The sequence below is a fragment of the Pieris rapae genome, chromosome 21 (assembly GCF_905147795.1).
Source record: "Pieris rapae chromosome 21, ilPieRapa1.1, whole genome shotgun sequence".
Taxonomy (NCBI): Eukaryota; Metazoa; Arthropoda; class Insecta; order Lepidoptera; family Pieridae; genus Pieris; species Pieris rapae.
In genome coordinates, this window is record NC_059529.1 from 1,849,862 (window position 1) to 1,872,762 (window position 22,901).

Below are 22,901 nucleotides of genomic sequence, written 5' to 3' on the forward strand. Positions count from 1 at the left end.
CGTCTGTATAAATAGCTCCAGTTATGACTTGTGTATGCATTTCATGCACGTGACAAGCGTGTACTTGACGTCATTCATTGATCGCATAATCTATGGTTAATCTAGCATAACTCTACAAAACAAATAAAAGTAATTATAGTCTAGACTTAACCATAATGACACAATAACCGTATCATAGGCTTGGATATACCTGCAGCTGAGTTTCTCCAGCGATCGCCCACTAATAAGCACTATATATATATATATATATTTATTTATTAACTTTTCACTTACTAACGTGTGAGCCTTTTGACCCCTGTTCTATAATTGATACTCTTACCCTGTTATATATTGAACTTTTGAAAGTATATGTCTTTAGTATGTTAATAACGTATTAGATTTGACATATGTAAGTCGAACTAACTTAAATGTTAGTCTCCCGTGTGTCAAAATCATAAATGTTTGTTAAAAGTTACACAACATTTATTCTAACTATAAATAAATGTTAGTCATTATTGATTTTTCACATACAAAACAATTAAATTCCTTTACTCTACTAATATTATAACAGCTGAGTTGGAGACGTAACCTTAAAACTATTAAATATTTAGCAATGTAAGCAAATACAAAATATTTTAACGTGAAATCCGTAGAAATTCAAATAATTACGCACAACAATTTTAAACATTTTTTTAAATATTACAATTAAATATCTTTCTTCAACATAAATCCCGTTTAAATTACGTTTTATCAGGATAGTTATACAATTATGTATAATTATAAAAACAAACATATAGCGACAGAACACAGTGTTTAAGTGTTCATACTCTAATAATACCTACTTGAGTATCCTAATAGTACATTACAGTAATCTTTTTTATAATAAAGAAAAAAGATACAAGGCTTCGGACATTAATTGTTTTAACTTATTCTTAAATGAATAGAGAGAGAGGAGTGCGAAAAAGAGTACTTGCGTATACCTCAATAAACAGTAACTTTTGCTATATATGGACTTATTTTTCGAGGTACTCTTCTCAATTCAAACCAAATGTGCGTATATTTATTTCATACTCCTACAACTAACATATATGATATTTTATACCAAGAGCCGTTTCATTATTTCGTAAGCAGATTTACTGCAATTTATCCCCCCCCCCCCCCCCCGTTCCTCTTGTCAGCAATAGTAAGCTCTCTCTCAAAGACATACCTATTAATTTTTATAGGAATCCTCGAAAATATATTTCGTTTTAAAGCATAGACAATTTGTCGGTAACATATGTAAACAAGTTAATTACTGTTGATGTAATCACCAAGTAAGAAAATCAAACACCCCCCTCCCCCCTTTAGTGCTTACGTAAAACCTGCACGGCCCTAAAAACAATTTTATTAAACATATAGTAAATATGGAATACATAACTACTGCATTCCATACTTCGGTTTAAACGTTCAAATATCATAAATGTAAAAAAAATATAAATTACTTATTCAATACTATAAAACTAATTAATACCTTTTTAGGCTGTGCCGTGTAAAAGTGAGGGTAAATTATCTGTATAAAAATTTGAATGTAATTTGTTTGTAGTATTTCATAGGCCTCGATATGGGGTCAGGGGGTCTCTACAGGGGTCTGTAACTCTGTATACTCGGGTTAGTTAGAAACCGTATAAGCGAAAATGCGATCGCGGTCTCTTGAGCTCTCCCATCGCTTATTTTCGATCCTGAAATAGCCTCAATTGCATAATTTGATCTAAATAAATCTCCTTAACCTATATCTGTGTATCAAAGTGCGCTGGCTAGAGAATGGCTGATATTTCCTTGAGTTGGGTACAAAGTCCCTTCTATTGGCAAGCGTACGTTCACCGAACATTTATCTACGTAACCAACGACACGATTTAATCGTTGTATATACGATTCTAAATTTTTTGTCATTAAACATTATATGCCAAGATACACATTTTCTTTATTCACAAAATAAATAAGTTTTGTATGATTTTGTTCGTCTGTCTGACTAAAAATTATTCATATACATTCTTTGTCTCTCAATCTACTCACTTATAAAAATAGCTCTATGTCGAAATTCTTTATAATCAACTACATAGTTTCATATTGTGTGTCTCCCTATAATTCCCTCTAGTATCAAAAAAATAATAATTTTTAATAGTATAGAAATTTGTATTAAAAGTGAGGCAAGAATCTTATGGCATCCTCCTAGGACTTTTCTGGTTATCATACTTAGTTACGACTCTTTAGGTTAAGTTCATATCTGACAATATGTAGGTAATTACTTTAAAATTAATAACTTGGTAAGAGATAACTTTTGTTTGCTGCGGCAAAACACCAAATATTATAGCCTATAACCCAAGCGGATACGTCGGTTGTTAATCTCTGATGACGTCATTTATGTTTTTAATTTATGCCTTGCCACAGATAAACAAAAGGCGCGGCAACTAAAACCTCATCGTATTGGTCGATTTGGTTTGTGGTACGATTGATATTCCGTGTCGCTACGTCAGCCATTTTGATGTTTTTATAAACGATAACGTTTTTAGGTGGAAATATTATTCTGGGGTCATAGATATTAGCCAATTTCTACATAAATAAAGCTTTGAACTGAATAATGTGTGGATTCCCTTAACCATATAAAGGGGGCAGTCTAGTGTCTGTGTCTATTTCTACAATATTTTTCTTTACCAGTAGGTGATCAGCCTTCCGAACCAGACAAACCTGGAGTCTGTAGAAAACTATGCTTTGTGTGGCATAAACCAGAAACCAGAAAATAATGTATAGATAACATATACTGACCCGGACTTATGTAAGCTTGTGTAAGTGAAGGTTAGACGATAGATACGTTTTAACTTACGCAACAAATTAATCATGTATTACCAATTACAGATAAAATACGTTTAACTATGGAATTTATTTATTTACTTGAAAAATAACCTACTTAAACAGATAACTCTTATGCGGCAATTGTGTACATTTATATCACATATACAGAAAAAAAAACTCAATATTAAACAGTAAATTTAAATATTTATAAAAAGACAATTTCTTACAGTATAGGAACTGAGTAGATCTTTTGTCAGTTCACTCAACGGAAAATTAGAAACGTTAATCAATGCAATTCGTTAATTATATGCATACATTCTGTGATGTGTGCCCTTTTTGATTTTATATGCCTAATAAAATTTTACGTGTATATGAAAATAATTGTAATTAATTGATATTTTTTCTTTAAGTAATTCATATTTCAAGTTCAAGGTTCACTCTCTGAATTTTTTATTAGAAGGCCAAATGTGCCACGAACCGCATCCCTTGGACACGACTTTGTTAGTGTGCGTTGCGGGCCTTTGAAAGAGTATTTTTTATTATACTAAGCTCATATATATCATCTATACATAGTTAATATTGTTTCAGTGTCGCTCCGTACAAGGCGCGTCAGCCAGTTTGCCCCATTATTGATCGCGCTGGTGGGCCTACCTGCGCGCGGTAAAAGTCAGCTCGCTCATCGCCTCTCCCGACATCTTAACTGGAATGGAGAGAGCACTAAAGGTAATACAATTAACTTATCATAAGGTGAAGAGAACACTGTTTTGCGGTATGACATTTTCTCAGCGTTCTTTATTGCGATTATATTAGTCCATATCGCAATCAAAAGCAGTTTCATCTTTTGTTAGGCTGGCTGTGGCTTACCTAGAGTGTGGTTATCCTCCCGAAAAAAAAGACTAGCTAGAGCCCTTTGCGACATGTGAGGAATCACCGATTTGAACCAATGAACTCATCTTTTTATTTATTTATTTATTGAGTTTACGACATCATACATAATTCTAAGTCTACTGAATATTTTACAAATCTTACATATAAATGGTAAACATAAGTTTTACAAAAAAAATACATTTAAAACATATATATATATGTATAAGAAAAGATAACAATAAAATTACCAGAAATTGTTGGTACATAACTTACAGAAAAAAAGAAATCATCAGCAAAATAGCAAATTAGGTTCGAGAAAGGCACCCAACAATGCTTTCTCTAAAACCTATTTTCTATGAAGGATAATAATGAGGTAACCGTCTTGCCTTAGATTTGAAATGGACGGCATGTCAAATGGAGAGAGATCTATTAAGAAATAAATTTTTTCGAAACGCATACAGAAACCTGAGAGTTAGAAGTAGTGGCGCAACAAACGCAAACAAACTTGGCGAGTACGTTTATGGCATTCAGAATATGCTGACAGTTGCATAATCTGAATAATGCCTACAAATAAAAAGCAATTTTATTGCTTGTAAATCATTCGATTTATTTGTTTGTTTAAAAGAAAGTTCTTTATAGTATAGTAGATTGTGTTTGTTAGTTTTGACCGTAAATAATATAAAGTACATCTGAAATATTGCCACTAGATTTTAGAACGGTGTGTTGCTGTGTATTCACGATAGATGGAGGTTAAATTAAAAAAAACTTATCAATATCACAAAAGCAACTTAAAGATAAAGTTTTTAATAAGTACATAGAGCGCAATTTTACAAGTTTAACCTGTAATATACGAGTATGAAATGAAGTTACCTCTCCCCCCCGTAACCCACCCCCCACCCCCCGTATACCCCCCCCCCCCGTAACCCCCCCCGTAACCCCTTTTCCAGTTAAATAAATAACTATATATTCCCAGAACGGGGGGGTCACGCTAATAAGATGACACTGATAGTACAATCGTTTAGTATTTTGGAATGTTTTCTATTAGTTGTGGTGATTATAGATTTCTATGTTCGAAAATCTATGTAGTACTCTTAGTTTTGACGACATCTTTCAAATAAAAAAAAAACATCCTTTCAGGAATTAGGGATATGATTAAATCTTCTGTACAAATGTAGTTTCATAACAGACGCGAACACCACAATGTGTGTTCTATATGTCAAAGCTTTATAAGTATGTATATGTCTACACTAAACATAATTCAAAACTTCCTTTATGAGCTCGCTTAATAAAAGCAATTGATATTTACTTCCTTATATCGGTAAAACGTGATGGGTATGGCTTATGTATTATCACTCGTAAATACTGCACTTCATAAAATAAATGTGTTCTAATAATAGACCATTGTTCGCGATAAACCTCTTTTTGATAAGTCATCATCACTGTATCATCGCATATTAAAAAGCGATTGTAGCTCACTCCTTTTTGATAGAGTTTACAAAATTCACTAAGGAAACTTAAACATATAGTTATCGCTATGTTGTAGTGTGTTTTAAGTTTAATAATCAAATAATAGTAACTTTATTAATTTATAATTTTTAAATACTTAGACAATATAGATAAAGCACAACATTTATTAATCATGTCAATACATTAAACCAATAAAAAATATAATTGTAGTTAATTCTAATATACCTAATACCTAACCTTAAAATGTAATAAATTAAATATATTATTAAAAGGAGGGACTCCTAGGCAAGGTTCCGAAGATACTGGCAGCATTCCCCCTTTAAATAGCTAGACTAATTCTTTGTCCGAGGTAACTGCCAGCTCTTCGGTCTCCTGTGATGTCGTTTAACCTTTTTGATATTTCCTCAAAAAGCCTTATAGCGCTAGGACCCCACGGAACAAGGGTCTTTACACCGAATGGGACAACATTATATTCGGAGCCTACACCCTTGTATTTGCAGGCTTTAGCTTTTTCAGCCGCACCAGCTCTGTTGTTGGTTCCATGAAGATGGGAAGGGGCCAGTGTGTCAGAACAGGTGGCATTCCATACTATAATAATATAGATCATATATATTTTACAAATAAAAAGTTATTTTTTCAATACTCGTATGTAGGTAAAATATGTATATTGTAAACTTAAAGGTCACAATATCAGAATAATTTTATAATTTAATATTTATTACATTTATTCAATAAAATTTTCTATACACCAGATTTATTTTAAATGTCTAAATTATTAGCACTTATTTAGTTTCATGCCCATGATAACTATTCTGCCTTGACCTAGTTGAAGCCAGGTATCTATGTACATATATCTTATATTATGCTTTGCACTAGAATGTAGGACACATTGCTGTTTACAGAATATATTTCTTATGTATAAAGTTATATAATAACACACAAAACGCACAGGTTTTTAGCGTGTAATAAGTACAGATAAAAACAAACATGTGGTTTTAATTAGTCGAGCACTTTTTTCGAGATGATATAAAGAACGAGAGCATGACGCACAGACCCCAGCTGTGTATTTACTTTGATTAGTGCGAGTGCAAGTGATTAGTAATTGAGGATGATTAGTGTAGTGTGTGTAGTTCAAGTAGTGTCCAATGATTGTTTAGTGGCACTGAAATTAGTGCCGTATAGTTTAGCAGGTACGCTGCGAGTGAGGGGTAAGGGACGCCGACGACGCCGAAGCGACGTTACCACTCGCAGTTCACTCGGAAAAAAATAGAATATGTTTCTCAATTATATCATCTTCGCAATCACTTTACTACGCAGCCAACTAATCACCTGTACTAATCACTAATCATAGTGAATTAACACACACAGGCCTTAACGCAATTTCGGCTCTGTACATTGAGACCAAACGTATCTTAATATATATAAATCTCGTGTCACAATGTTTGTCCTCAATGGACTCCTAAACCACTTAACCGATTATAATAAAATTCGCACACCATGTGCAGTTCGATCCAACTTGAGAGATAGGATGGTTTAAATCTCAAATTATAGTCGCAATTTTAATTTATTGCAAATTATTTGTCTATAATTTGATACAATTCTAACAGATGTGTTAGACTGTGTTAAAAGAAAAACCTTAGCCGAGTCTGCTAGTATGACTATATATATTTATCACATATGAAAGAACGTTGATGTATAGTGTACCGCGGGTAATAAATTGAATACCTATTCAGTTAATACGTAGCCTAATGTTAACCAACATTACATTTATACAAACCACAGCGGTTTTTTAATATAAACTATGTTTCTAACATATTATTCTGTAAAATAAATAAATTTAAATTAAAAGAACATAAGTACCTGTATATGCTTTATTTTTGAATGAAATTTATTGGATATAAAGCTAAGACAATAATGATAATATAACAAAAATGTGTATTTGTGGGTGAAATGCGAAATCCTCTCGAAACCGCCTAGGATTTGAAGACGTTTAGGAAGGTGACGTGGTCATCGGTTTACCAAGTCGAGCTGAGTCGACCATCATAAGGTACTTCGTAAGGTACGAAGTCAGTAATGGACAGGTGCTCAAACTCGTTCATATATAAAAAATGGAGAACCCTTTCTTCATTTAAGCCTGTTGATGTCTACTGTTGGACATAAGTTTCGAGTACGACTGGTTCCCCGCGCTCTGCATCCAACGCTTTTCCTACACCCTGGTCTTGACTTCACCGACTAGTACTCGGCCTCCCTTCCAGAACTTCTTTGTCCTATCCACCATTCGTTCTTCGGGCAATGTGCCCCTGTGCACCCTTTTAATAAATAGGAAAACAATAAGAGTAATATTTGTTCCAGTATTCGACTGCAGTGAATATCGTCGACGCCACATGGCCTTGTACGGCACTCACGACATCTTCAGGGCGGATAACCAGCAGGGATCGGCTATACGCCGCCAGAGTGCGCAAGAGGCGGTACAAGACGCAGTATTGTGGTTGAAGGAGGGTAATGGTGTTGCTGTAAGTAGTTTTCACTTAAATTTCGATGACGCTTGATGTAATCAAAATTGTAGTTAGATGTAATTAAAAAGTACTAAGGTACTCTCTCTCTCTCTCTCTCTCTCTCTCTGTGTGTGTGTGTGTGTGTGTAAGTGTGTGTGTGTATGGTTGATGGACTCAATTTCCGGACTTAGGGTCGTACTCGGTCCGTTTTGCGTAAAGTAAAACCTTTCACAAGCACGGAAGTCTCCTGGGTGCTTCACAGGCTTCACGGAGCGACCTCACTACTCTACTCCTGCACGTTGTTTAGCCATCAGCCTCACATTCCACCACTATGGGCGACTCATTCCTCTGCGCTGAAACAGCCTCTGCACATGGGGCTGTCTGTCACGCCTGGGACCAAATGTTTATTAAGGAGGCAATGGCCCGTAATTGCCCGTATCATTGTTTTGAGAATAGTTCAGTTTAGGTTTAAATGTCGCTTTGTCATTGCTGCATGCTGGTATAGCGGGTTAGCTGCTTACAGAACCAGTACTATATGAATTTACAGTTAATGCAGATTCAGAAGATGCGTGAAGCGCGGAGTTTATGAATTTGAACAATTTCGTATATAAATTAAAACATGCGCTGTTTTCCTTTTAGATATAAGTATGTATTTTCTTTCAGTAATCAAATCTATACTATTATCATGTATGGTATAATATTAAGAGCAAATGTTTTGACATAAGCCGTGAACATAACGAAGTGTTTGCTAGGTGACATCTGCCAGCGATCTTAAAATAGAATGCATTTGAATGTTTCTCAGAATCGTTTAATTTGAATATTTTTACTCTCTCAGCCATGGTTGCACACATGTACAGCCGATATTAGTCTGTCATAAATTATTAACTTTGTATTTTTATCTTTTTTATTTTCGTGCACTCATAACAGTAAAGTTTGTAGGTGATCTTTGATTATTCCTAAAAACTAAATATACACCCTGTTGACTAAAGTACTGTCTCTTTTTCACTGCGAAATTACAATTTGACAGTTGACAACAGACTGACCATTTGATTTTTATATCGAGAACTACATAAAAATAATACATATCGTTGTTTTAAATTAAACTTATCCCTTCCAGATATTCGATGGAACCAACATAACTCGCGACCAACGCAGAGAATTGAATGAATACGTCTCCGAAATGGGGTTCAGAATTCTGTTCATTGAATGCGTCTGCGAAGACCAGAACCTTCTAGAGAGGAACATCATTGAAATTCTACACTACTCAGCTGATTACAAGACAATGAGCGAAGAGGAAGCTGTAGATGACTTGAGGAAGAAATTGGAACATTACATGAGACAGTACGAGCCAATTGATGGATCCGTGGAGAACATAGGTTTTGTGAGGGTGGAGGATATGGGGGAGATTGTCACAGCGCACAAGGTGGCCGGGCAAAAGGAATCGGGGATACTTGGATACTTGTCTGGAATGCGAGCTTTTCCCCAGACCATATATTTCACCCGGGTAAGTGAATTCGATTCTTGAGTTTCTAGAAGCTAAGTTGTAGTGTAAGAGTTTCTAGAAGCTAAGTAGTAGTAGTTTCTAGAAGTAAGTGTAGAAGTTGTAGCAATGATAGCTCGGTGCTCAGCCGTGTAAATCTATTGAACGGATTTAGTTCTCGCGTGAGACCTAAATTAAAATTATAATATTTTGAGCAAAGGTTCATTGTTATTTGTAACTGCTGATGCGCACTTCGTTTCTCCATAATATGTTTTCCATTATTTGTTTCCTTAGTAGCTACATACTTTAAAATATGGATTATTTACTATTCTACCCAATCGATTCTGAATAAGATTTCCGAAATAAAAACCTAAGTACTAAATTTCTCAATTAAAAAAACCCTTCTCAGAGTGCAACAAATAAATAAATAAAAACCTCGCATTGATTCAGTCGTCTTCGAGTTAAGCAATATATTTTTCGATTTATTTTTATTTATGTAGTTGTTTTGAATATACGAAGTTAAATGCTATTAAAGATGAACAATGATTTCACAAAATATAAAACGTCTGCGGTTTTCTCTGGTGTTTACTAGCAAATGTTATAATATATTTATTTTTTATAACATTTTTAACAACAATAAAAGTTTGTTTTTTTAAAAAAAGACACCGCACACAGAGTACGTATATCACGTAATTCTATCGAATAAACTATTGTGTCTATCGAAAACTTAACGTATAAGTTACTTTGCATTTATTTACAGTCCCAACAAATATTTATAATAGTGACATTACGATAACATCTATTATCCAAGATGTCAACATGTTTTCCCAAGAAATCCGGCTTCTTATTACTTGATAATAATTATTTATAATTGCAATAATTGTAAACACATTTGTTTATATTGGATGCATCCCAATTGCTTTAAACCTGATATTTTGTAAATCCTTTGTGATGTCTTGGGACGATAAAATTAGTAATTGTTAATTTAGTGCGAGAACACGGCACATGAACCATTGTTATAGTAAATGTGATATGAATTTTGCGCCTCGTAAAATCAAAGCAAGGTTTTTCATTTTCTTGGAATTTATATACATACGATTATTGAGTCATTATATTATCTACATTAAGAAAATATAGATGATATATTGTTTATTTATTCCTTGAGCAATAGTTTTTAGTACAAAAATAAAGTTCGTTTTATTTAGTGCTTAAGGCGAAACGAAATTAGTTTGCGGTTGCTATTTTTATATGTATTATATACGTAAAAGTACCTATGACAATTTATAATAAATGTTAATAGTAGAGCAGTCTCAGTCAGTCGGTAACTTGATTTATTGGTAAAAAAAATATTGAGAGGAGAATAGAGAAGTAGAGGAGCAGTGTTGGCCTAGTGGCTTCAGCGTGCGACTCTCATACCTGAGGTCGTGGGTTCGATTCCAAGCGGTGCACCAATGGACTTTCCTTCTATGTGCGCATTTAACATTTGCTCGAACGGTGAAGGAAAACATCGTGAGGAAACCGACATGTCTTGGACCCAAAAAGTCGACGACGTGTGTCAGGCACTGGAGGCTGATCTCCTACTTTCCTATTAGATTTAAAAATGATCATGAAACAGATTCAGAAATCTGAGGGCAGGACCTAAAGAGGTTGTAGCGCCACTGATTTATTTTATTTTTATTTTATTGAGAGAAGAAAATAACCACTATACTACAGAAGACCACAGTTAAGTTAAGATATAATATACATAAATATAGAAGGTTAGACAAACTAATTACATACATATGTAATGACTTTAAACGTTTCAAACTACCTTGCAATTTAGATGGTTTTGGTTTTAAAATTTTAATTATACTCATAAACTGTAATAATTCAAAACTAATTTTAATTAATTAAAAATTGTTTATCGGCTGCATTCACGAACTAAACTTAGGAGTTTTAGTTTTTCCAATTACCTAGCTGTTTTTGTCATCTGTTTCTTTTTATCCCAGTGCAAAGGTATCATAATAGAAAGAGACGCAAACTAAGAATAATAATAAAAATGATTTCTACAGCACGGCGAGAGCGAGTACAATGTCCTGGGCCGCATCGGTGGTGACGCGAACCTGTCCCCACGTGGTGAGCGTTACGCTCACGGATTAGCTGAATATATGAACAGGATCGCAGGGCATGAACCAATGGCGGTATGGACATCGGAAATGAGGCGCACAAAGCAGACGGCAGCTGAAATTATGGCCCCGAAGAGAGCTGTCAGGGCGTTGAATGAGTTGGATGCGGTAAGTGACTTGCTAGAACTGTGTGGCAGTGGCAGTGACAGTGGCCTTGGATGTCACTTAACAACAGATGCGCAAGATGCAACAGAGCCTCTGCCCCATATGGTACTCTTAAAAAAAGATTATCTCCCCTTAATCAATAATTTAATGGTTTAAGTTAAAACAATTCAATTCAAAATCATTTATTCATTTAGGTAACATAATGTACACTTATGAACGTCAAAAATAAAATATACATTAAATGCTTCAAACTTTACATTTACTGCCAGTTCTCAAATCAAGGGCGTAGAACGGAAGAGAAGAACTGGCAATAAACTCTCCGCCACTCTTAATTGCCAAGTTTTTTCTTTTACACAACGTTTGTAAAGAGCTGCAACCATTACACCATGTTCCATATGACATCCTGAGTAATAAGGAATAAAAAAAAATAAAAAAAAAGATTTGTCCTCTATCAGCAGGAGGCATGGTGAAATAGGAGCACCCACTTACATACTCGTGAGAACAACATACAACGTAGTAGAAACATCTAATATTAGATGTAGTGTGTGCGGAAATTTATATGCTTTGCTTTTGGTAATGTGAATAAATTATTACGAACTAAATGATGTAATTTAGCATAGCAATGACCTTAAATATGACGCCACTTCTGAGATGCCAATATAATATATTATGTCAAATAATGATAGTACGTCTTTTTTGACATCAAATTAATGCTGTGACGGGAATAATAACGATTATATAAAATCACAAGTAAAAACCGAAGATAAATAAATGAATTTTGGTATGAAATTTTCATAACAATTGTAAGATTTTTTTGACCTAGCAACAATAAATTATGACTTGTATTTCGGATTGCTCCTTGTTGATAGTGCTGATTTAAATAATCTGTGAATACATTATCTCAGATATAAATAAAATGTATGTTTATCTATTTATATTGAATCGTGATCCGTGGCATAGATAAATTCTTTTGTTATGATTTTCTTCAAGGTGACTTTTTTTTTATTTCGAAGTGAATTACACAAAAACACTGTACTTACAATAATCCTAACATTCGGCAGCTTTTCCTTCATTGTGTTTTACTCTTCTTGTGAATTAGTTTATTAAATACAATTTTATATTGTCTTTCTATAAGCTAGAGGGGCCGACAGACGTCCTGTACAAACGTCTTTCATAGACAGAAAGTGCGTACATACAAAGTACACATGTCAGAAGTGAAACTTCTGTGTATATCAATCATTTCTAAGGTTAAAGCCCCAATAATTGATCATGTACCAGTATATGATCACTCCATGTATTTGTATATCTATACTATATATATTGTATTCACACAGTATTCGTGCCAATGATTATATAAATATATAAAAATCTGCGTTTACTGCATAAGATGTTATGCGACAGAATTTTAATTTAAAGTTCTAATTTGTAATTATATTATATCCAGAATACTCCCTGTATTCAGGATATAGCTTCCGGCCACCAGGCCACACACCTGTTTCAAACAAATGACACAAATCTAAATCTAATAGCCCTTGGATTTGTCTATATAAATAAATAATACAATTTTCTGAATAATACAATTTTCAACTGAGCTATGTTAAAGTAGTTTTAATAATTAAATTACGTTGCATTCATAATGGATTTACCTTGTGATAAAAATTCTGACGAAAGAATCATATGATTTATGACATGACGGGTATTATATTCGTTTTTTTAATCACATTGATATGGCGATAAAAAAATATCGTGGATATATACCATTAGATGTTACCTGTTTTGGAGCTTTGGTTTGGATACAGAAAACATATAGCAGCCCTAAAAGTTACAGCGATACTGATTTATTTTTTTATATCTGTTTCCATGGTTACCATTACCGATTAATCTTTGTCAATTATATTTTATATTATCTTTTTTTGTATGAGTGACCGGAATTTGAGCAGACAGTAATAAAGCTTATACTATATATAGCTTTGGCTAAAATATTTACTCAACTTATCTTTGAGTGCACTTCAAACAATATGTAGTGTAATACAGATAAAGCAATTATATTACACTAGTAATGCCATTTTCAGCTGTATGGCGTAATTTGCAGTTTACAATATCTAGCAATTCAAAAGAGTGCCGGAGAGTTTCTTTGCCACCTCTTCTCACCGTGGCCTTGATTTGCAAATTATATTTGGTTTTTTTATTGACGTAACATCAGTACACGTCCATATTTATATTGTAAAGACGAAATATTTCATTGTTTGCACAGAATAGGCTCCGAAACTGGAAGGACTTGAAAAATAATTTCACTATTAAATACTTCTACTACCTACCTACTACGAACAATTAAAATTCCTATCTTGTGTAGTCTGCGGGAACTATGGACAATGGAGCAAAGTTATGTATAACAGTTTTATAGATGACTTCAGTCTACAAAAAAGTTTGCGATACAATATGTCTACCAAAAAAATTTAATTTAAAAATCTATTTACCGACAAAACCTTTTGAGCTGTAGGCTATAGAACATTGTGCTTCGATCTAAATATTGCGGGTGAAAATGGCCTATGGCTACAATTTAGCTAATTACTAGTTAATATTAAAAATGATTAATGTTAAGGCAAAATTAATTTTAATTCCATCTACCCAAGATGCTTTCAACCAAACAATTTTAGTTAATGTATTTATAACATTTACGTATTTTGTGTTAGTACAATGAGTTGCAATAATTGTATTGATTACTATCGTATATTAGGATTTTCCTCAAAATAAATTTGAATGAAATCATCGTTCCGCACACTCACGACATAGGTATTAAATTGAGCCAAGTAATTGGCAATCTTACAAGATATGTTTAGACATTAAGAAAAGGATATTTAATAATTGTTCATTAATAGACATATAGCGTATTTACAATATTCTCAACCTACATAGTCATAGTTAAATGAATAAATAGAAAAGCTAACCTTTTTTTATATAAATTTTAGTTCCTAATTTATCGTACGGTAGGCTAGCAGAGTGGGCTGAAATAAGTATATGTTGGACAATTGAACCATATAACTGGTTTCTAATAGAAGAGTTTTCAATTGTTTTTTTACCAAATGTGTGAGCCAGCGGTGAATCCAAAAAAAAAACAAAATCATTTAAATTACTTTAATTAATTACTACTACAATAATTGAGACTTAACTAAATATTACTATTAGTCATCCCGATATAAGGTGCACGCTAAATAATCTCTACGTATATTATATATTATTAGTAATTGAGAATTGACCGGTCTCATGTGAGGTATTCGATCAAAGCTGTCGATTTCTGTGGTCCGCTTCTTTTTATAATGGTGTTTTATCAGAGGGGTACAAGTATTGCTTATGCGGGGAAAAGGGAGTGCAATGGATATGTAACACAATAAAGGTTATTTATTGATTATTATCGTTCACAGGGCATTTGTGAGGGTCTAACATATGAAGAGATGCAAGAAAGATTCCCACAAGAGTTCGCCTGGCGTGATCAGGACAAATTGCGGTACAGATATCCGTGGGGGGAGTCCTATATTGACATTATGACACGACTGAGGCCAGTTCTCTCAGCCCTGGAGGATGAAGATCACGTAGTGGTGGTGGGGCATCAGGCAGTATTGCGATGTATGCTCGGATACTTCTTGGATGCTAAGCTTGGTAAGTTGGTCGAATTTTTCGTTATATGTTAGCTTATGTTACAATTGCTACGGCTGAATGTCATAGAGGCCGCTAGTTAAATAGCGCTGTTTGGTTAAAAGGCTAGGCCGTTCATTGAACGGCGCCGTTTAACTAACGGCCTGAAAGATGTTTAGCCAGTTGATTAAACAGCTAGGCAAATGACTTGGATCGATGACGTTTCATTACTATGGACTGTTAATTTAATTTAATTCCACTTTCTGCCACTCTCAAACTCGAAGCGAAACACTTCATAATGTCAATAGGGCAAACTTTGACGGGGTTTTCCAATGTTTCATGTAAAACAACAAGTACAATGGAAGAGATTAGTGAAATTAATAATTTAATTTTCAAAGTTTTATTTTTATGTCATATGTTTCATCTTTTAAACATTAGCTAGCAAGTTTATTCAATGTTGTAACAAACGCCTTAATGTCTGAATATCTTTCAGGCTGCTAGTTTAACGGCGCCGTTTAGTTAAAAGCAGTTATATATATAATTATAATTTGAAGAACTCGTTCCCTATTAATTACCCCGTCTAGTAACGTTAATTAAATGTTTATATTAATTCAATTTGCCTTGCTGTGTAGTGAAAATGTACACGACATTTATGATAAATAGGTAAATGTTTTTATCTTATCATTTCAGTGTAAACATCAAATCATACGATATTTTTCTAGAATGAACGTCTATATGTATAGTGAAAAACATATATTCTATTAATATTACATGCAGTTCAATGTAATAAGCTCCTTTTTAAGTATATGTGTCAAAAATTAATCTGGAATTGTATACAAAACATAACACACATAACGAAACACTTCTTGTAAGGCAACTAAGATTTTTACCAAAAACATTAAATGATCTTCCTAGAAGAGTTTTTAAAAACCGAAATTTCGGAAAAAATATTATTCTATTAATGGTTATATGGGTGAGACATCGTTAATAATACTATTTGATAAAGTTTTAATATATTTTATCACTACAAATAATATAGGAACTGATTATAATGATATCACTTTAATATTCAAACTTCAATGTAAAATTCCCTTTTAGACAAATTTACACGCCATTATGTTGTAGTGTATGCGAACTTTTATAACTCCTTGGAAATAGTTACATCTCTGTACCATATTCTTGTAACTAAATTATTATTATTAAAAAGAAGTTTCATAGGAGTTGTGGTAAAAACATGTAACAATATTACAAACAAGCAAGACAGACAGGCACACAGAAAAGCGAATAAAAGTTTTGGCAAAAATATTTTTTTTTGCATCTTATTTGTATAAAGGTTAAGTTGTATAAAGCTGAAATCAGATAGTTTGCTTTAAATTTAAAATAAAAAAAAATTATTTTTTCATCTTCACTTGGCAACTATCGTATTTGAATTGGATTCTGACAATACCTAATAATAGTATGTACGACATTTTGAATTTGTTACGGTACGGATATAAAATAATATTTATTAATTTATAAACACTTGGCACACTGAAAAAAATAAAATACATTTTTTTATGATGATGATATTATATTTTCATTCATAGGCAAACATACGCGAAGAGATCTCAATGTCACAGTGTTAGGGGAGCAACTTAAAAAAATTATATATTGCTATATAATATATATTTGTATGTAGTAGGATGCTCTACAGCGTCATTACATTTCATAAGCAAAAATGGTTTCCTCATTTCACGGAAGCGACGATTAGTTTAACAATCAATCATCGGTGATATATCACGACCTACATTGTTTATTCATAGATCGTGATTCTAGAACGTTATAGTTTTATGTAGGGCATTCTGACATGTATTGTGGCGTACTAAATTTTCGCTTTAGAAATTTAAAACTGTTTATTTTATTATATAACTCGACGTTTCTAGCGCTTTCTAGCGTCATTTGATAACCACGTGTTTTCATCAGTTAAAGCTCTAGAACTCACATAAACTAAAGATTTTTATGGATTGTGGTTTAACCGTCTTAAGAAATGTATTAATACTAAAATAAATTGGTTGGTACGGTTTTAAATAAAGTTATGATACAAAAGGGTATAATATCGGCTATTTCTTTGAGCAGTATTGGCCTAGTGCGATTCTCATACCTGAGGTCGTAGGTTCGATCCCCGGCTGTGCACTAATGGACTTTCTTTCTATGTGCGCATTTAACATTTGCTCGAACGGCGAAGGAAAACATCGTGACGAAACCGACATGTCTTAGACCGAAAAAATCGACGACGTGTGTCAGGCACTGGAGGCTGATCACCTACTTGCCTATTAGATTTAAAAAATGATCATGAAACAGATTCAGAAATCTGTAACACTAAAGAGGTGGTAGCGCCACTGATTAATTTTATTTATTTCTTTTACAGATGAGCTGCCTTACATGAATGTACCGCTGCATACAATTGTTAAGCTGACATCGTATGGGTATAAATACAAGGTGGAAATGATCAAGCTGCCCGTAGAGTGTGTGGATACACACCGCCAACAACCCAAGGTAATATATTAAATCAATAGAATGATGTCTATGACAATGATGTGAATATCTAACAAATCACAACTGTGATAAATCACAGTCTGCTAAATAGCAGGCGTAAAAGAATAAAGTGTAATAGTAGTTTCAGCTGCTCTCATCCCTGTGGTCGTAGGTTCGGTCCCCGGCTGTGCATTAATGGAATTGCATTATATGCAAAATTTGCTCGAACGGTGAAGGAAAATATTGTGATAAAACAGAAAATTACTTTAGATCCAAATAGTTGACAGCGTGTACAGGAATTCGATCGATAGGCAAGTGCCTATTAGATTGACAAAAATATAAAAAATCTGAGACCCCATACTTAAGAAGGTGGTAGTGCCATGGTGGTAGATTTATTATTTATTAAATTTTAATTGAACATAGCGTCTTACATACATGCTATTTTCAATTAAAATTGTTTGATTGTTGCTATATATTTATGAGTTAAATGTTCTAACAAGTAATGTTGACAGAAATTATTAATCACTGTCTTTAAAAAATATGGCCATATTAAACACTTTGTAATTGGTTATTAAATTATTGTGTATGTGTTAACAATTCGTGTTGACATATATGATATAATCACTTGTGTGTTGTACAATAGTGATAAAATAATGAGAGGTGACTTAGATGTCGACAGATAAATTATTATCTTAACTGTAAATCAATGGAATTTCTTGGTTATACATTGTGCTGTGACAATTATCATTTTATCTTTATGTTTGTATTACCTTTAAAACAGAGTATGATAAGTATACATAAATTTACATTAAGGTGATTAACAATCGTTAATCATTCGTAAAGTTTTTGTTATTTTATAAATTTTATTGCAATGATAACGCCGTTTTAACTCTATAATGTTTTAAGAGTACTTTAATATTTGCAAGTAAACCTTATTGTATATACATAGTTACATAAAATAATACTTAATATGTATAAAGAAATAACTTTACACATTCAAAACACTGATACCTTTATTTTGGTAATTATCAATTAATATTCAAAAATCTTTTATCCATTTTATGAACGTTCATAAAGAAATACATATGAAATGCCAAATGTTTCCAGTAATACATTTACTACCAGTTCTCAAAAGGGCGTACAACGGACGAGAAGAACTGGCAATAAACTCTCCGCCACTGTTTTTAATGATCAAGTTTTTTCTATATACACAACGTTTGTATGGAGCTGCAACTATTACATCATGCTCCACATGACATCTTAAGTAATACTCAATCATTTCTTTATTACAAAAAAAATAAAAGACAGATTAGTCCTCTATCAGCAGTAGGCATGGTGAAATGGAAGCACGTCACCTATTTAAATGTTAAAGTATCCTAATCTATTTATGTTTAATTACAGAATTGTTCGATAAGCAGAACAACTGCGGATGCCTTGTTGACGGTTCCATCCCACTACGACACGCTACCATCAAACCTCTGGCAGAATCCGACAGAAGCACAACTTTAGGCCTCACTCGGCGCGGATTAGCCGTGCGGGTGACGCTATCTCAACATTAAAGGCCTTATTAGGCCTCTTCGAGTCCCAGACCTCAAATATGGCCCATTAATTCGCGGTTGTGAAAAACCCCGAATAGCAGTGATTTAGACGCGTTATTTCACAGTGATTTTGTAGTGACTTTTCACAGTGATTTTGACGTGTAATGTCGCAGTGGTCGCACAATGTGGAAGTGAAGACTGACAGTTTATATTTGTGTCCCTGTCATAAAATTATTTAGCATTATTTTTTTTTTACGTATGTTTCAAGTAATTCTGTAGTCTAGGAATCGAAAGTTAAATTGTTAGAAAACGTAGGTACACCGTAAAATTAAGGATTTTGTTATCACACTTGCTGGTAGTCACTGATAGTAGTAGTTAATATGACGCATGTTATCCAGTTAAAATTAGTTTTATATTTACTTTAGTAACATTTTTATTTCGAGTAGACTATTCGACTGAAGGACTTGTATGTAACGTCTTTTAAAAAAAAAGAAAAAAAAGAGGGTATACTCTTGAGTTATACCCGCATTAAAAAATAAGTGGATCTGAGAACGTACTAGTTGTATTTTTTAAGATTATGGACATCTTGCATTTGCCCGAACTGCCGGCTTTCAGCAATTTTTATGTTAGGACGATGTTTTTAATTATAAGTTTACTTTGGATGTAATGGAGTATTTTTAAATAATTCCTATCACATGACAATTACGACCCATTGTACTTAGTCTTACAATAAAGAATACGGTATTAATTAGTGGTTTAATTTTGTCAATTTTTATTTTATTTATGTTCTCAAACATCATACATGTTAAAGTAAAGACAATCAGACACTTATGAAAGCATGCCATAGAAAGGAAATACATGGGTGAAAATTATATGAGAACTTAAGAAGAATCAAATAGACTGCAATATCGCAGCACACAGTTTACGAGGAGACCTTTTTTATCGAATAAGTCGAATGGGAATATCTATATAAAATTCTCGTGTCACAATGTTAGTTCCCATACTGCTTCAAAACGGCTTGACCGATTCTTATGAAATTTATTATGCATATTCAGTAGGTCTGTAATCGGCTACTATCTATCTTTCGAACCCCTAAGGTTTTTTATTTTCTCGTTTTTTTTTTGTTTTTATGATACGGCATACACAAATAGATGCAACCCTTAATTTTCACCCAAATAAAATTAACCCCTATTTTTTATTTCTTTATTAAAAGCTTATCTGAGTCCGAGGTTCATATAGAGAAAAAGTAGTAACAGCAAAATGTTCCATGTTGGTATGTACTAAAAAGGTAGGGTAGCCATCAAGGAGAAACGAAGTTCACGGGGGCAGTTATATATATATCTATACTAATATTATAAAGAGGAAAGGTTTGATTTTTTGTTTGTTTGTTTGTATGAATTGAATAGGCTCCGAAACTACTTGGCAGATTTGAAAAATTCTTTCACTGTTGGAAAGCTACATCATTCCTGAGTGACATAGGCTATATTTCATTTTCAAAAAAATAGGCATCCTTACTAAAATTACGATAACATTAACATTTGTTTATTATTTGATACAATTCTAACAGATGGCGCTGAGTTAAAGGTAGTAGTTTGGCAAGACGACGTTTGCCAGGTCAGCTAGTTTATAATATAATAAAACCAACCCTACAATCCTTAGTCTTGATCTCATGATCATCATTCTGTGCCCGACACGAATTCTTTCAGTGTACCAGCAAATATTGTACGCACATAGTAATAATAGGTGACTAGAAAGATTTGCAAGATCGTAAAGATTTAAATATAATTTTTATGTATTTTGAAGTGTTTGAAACAATAATACTGCTTGGCTGGTTACTAGAGATAAATTGACCATATTTAAAATCTAAATATAAGAAAACTTCAGCCTTATTACAAAATTATGATAGATGAGACAAGATAGTGTCAAGGTAATTCAAAGGTAAGGACAAACTCCAAATTTGATTAGATGTAAAAGAAAATACAATGTATGGAAACATAATTAATTTCTCTTTATTGTATGGTTGTTAATATTTCACATTTATTTTTGACGCAAATTTTATTATCCGTAAAAATTCAGCAAAATATTTGCGTTGAAAGTATTTAGTTTTAACCCCCAAGTGATATTTTTAATTTTTTTAAACAAGAGATCGAGTTTATACATTTATATTTTATAAAATTAAGGGTTTGTGAAGTATGACGCGTGTTTAAATTCAGTGTGTTGTTTACGGGATTCCTAATTAGATCTAAAGGTCCACTCCACTATGTCGATCCTGCGGACGGATGCCTGCCTTCTTATTTACAGGAATCATAGTAACATTCAGTCAGTTTTTACTGTCACTAGCATCTTGGGAAGCGACACAACCCCTTGTTGTTACCGCATCTCTCCCGCGAGTGTTGCTGATACTCAGGGAATTAGTGGAAATGCACAAAAGGACAGGTTTTTGGCGAGTGTTTTTGAGAAGACCAAGAAGTCGCTCCGTGCGAGGGCAATATTGCCCCAGCTAATCTGTTAAACTAATTAATAAATAAGTAGGTCCCTTATCATCTGTTCTGTGCTTCTCTTATTACGGTTAAGAGTTTTCAGGACGATATGTCTGTCGCTTGGAAAATGGAACGTATGGTTACCGCTAAGTTGCAAAATAGACTCTTCCCGTAGAAGCTCTATTGAAGTGTATCTCTAGTAGATTTCTAGCTATCATTACTCGTTTGCCATTCGTTGAAGGGAAGGTCAAAATATCTAAAGAAATAAGAGATCAAAAGTGTATGTTAGGACATATTGTTAACGTGTTCGCAAGAATTCTACAACTCGTAAACTTTTTTATACGCTAATGATTCCTTGATTAAATTGATTTAACGCTGGCTTTGTTTGACTTTCAACTAAATAAAACAACTGCGTCATAATATGTTCCAATTAGTTGTTAAAACCCGTCATTATTCGTCATGAGTGTGACGCGCAAGTTTTATTCAAGATAGGAGGAACATGTATGTATACTAACTACAATAAAGACCTGTATAGTAATTTTATTCTAGGAGTACAATTTCTTCACATATAACTATTTGACTAACGTATACAATGTAATATGTATAATGTTTAAGTGTGGAGTTTCTTGCCCATTCTTCTAAACACGAAACTACCTTTTGGAAGGGCAAATAGAATCATCTTTATATTTTATTTAACGTTCAAATTTTATTTGCTGCAAACAAAATAAAATGTTGGTATTAAGTAAGATGGATAGTCTTGTACCTGCACACCAAATCCAGAAGGTAATAGAGAAGACAAACAAATGAACACTATCTATAACCAACGAACTTGCATGGTCAGTGTCATGTACATGAAGCGAGAAAAGTTTGACAGGACCGTAGCAATTGGTGGCGATCTCTACCTTTTTTTTTTTTTTGTTAAAACAGACAGACGGCTCATCCGATGTTAAGTGATACCGCCGTCAATGAACACACATATTGTCAGAAGGCTCGCTCTTTTCTTAAAGAACTCTAATTCGAATTGGTTCGGAAATACTTCAGAGATCCCAGTGATAATGCGCGGCAAAAACTACCTATAGAAACGTTTCGATGCGATACCGAACTACTATTCTACTTTCCGACGATGAAAAGGCGTGATGATATAAATAAAGAAATAAAAAAATATCCAGGTAGATAATGAGAATTTAGATAAAAACTTTAATAAGACACTTAAGTATTGATTATTAGCTATGAATGAGGTGAGAGGCTCAATGGCCGTGACTTACTTCATTGACAGATGCTGTACCTAACCGACCCCTAGCAAAAATAAACGTATGGCCATTGTAATACAAATCGCTCTCATGCGCACA

The 22,901-nt window shown here is 33.4% G+C and overlaps 1 protein-coding gene across 1 annotated transcript in view; it reads left to right on the top strand.

Annotated features, from left to right (window-relative positions):
• LOC110997702 (6-phosphofructo-2-kinase/fructose-2,6-bisphosphatase) overlaps positions 1–19,820 on the top strand; it is a 28,785-nt gene extending 8,965 nt beyond the window's left edge. Inside the window, exons 3-9 of the mRNA XM_022265971.2 lie at positions 3,397–3,531; positions 7,495–7,655; positions 8,755–9,141; positions 11,169–11,390; positions 14,810–15,044; positions 17,428–17,555; positions 18,936–19,820. Coding sequence (XP_022121663.2) covers positions 3,397–3,531; positions 7,495–7,655; positions 8,755–9,141; positions 11,169–11,390; positions 14,810–15,044; positions 17,428–17,555; positions 18,936–19,043 — 1,376 coding nt within the window. The 3' untranslated portion in view covers positions 19,044–19,820. The remainder of the gene's footprint in view (positions 1–3,396; positions 3,532–7,494; positions 7,656–8,754; positions 9,142–11,168; positions 11,391–14,809; positions 15,045–17,427; positions 17,556–18,935) is intronic.
• Positions 19,821–22,901: the final 3,081 nt, after the last annotated feature.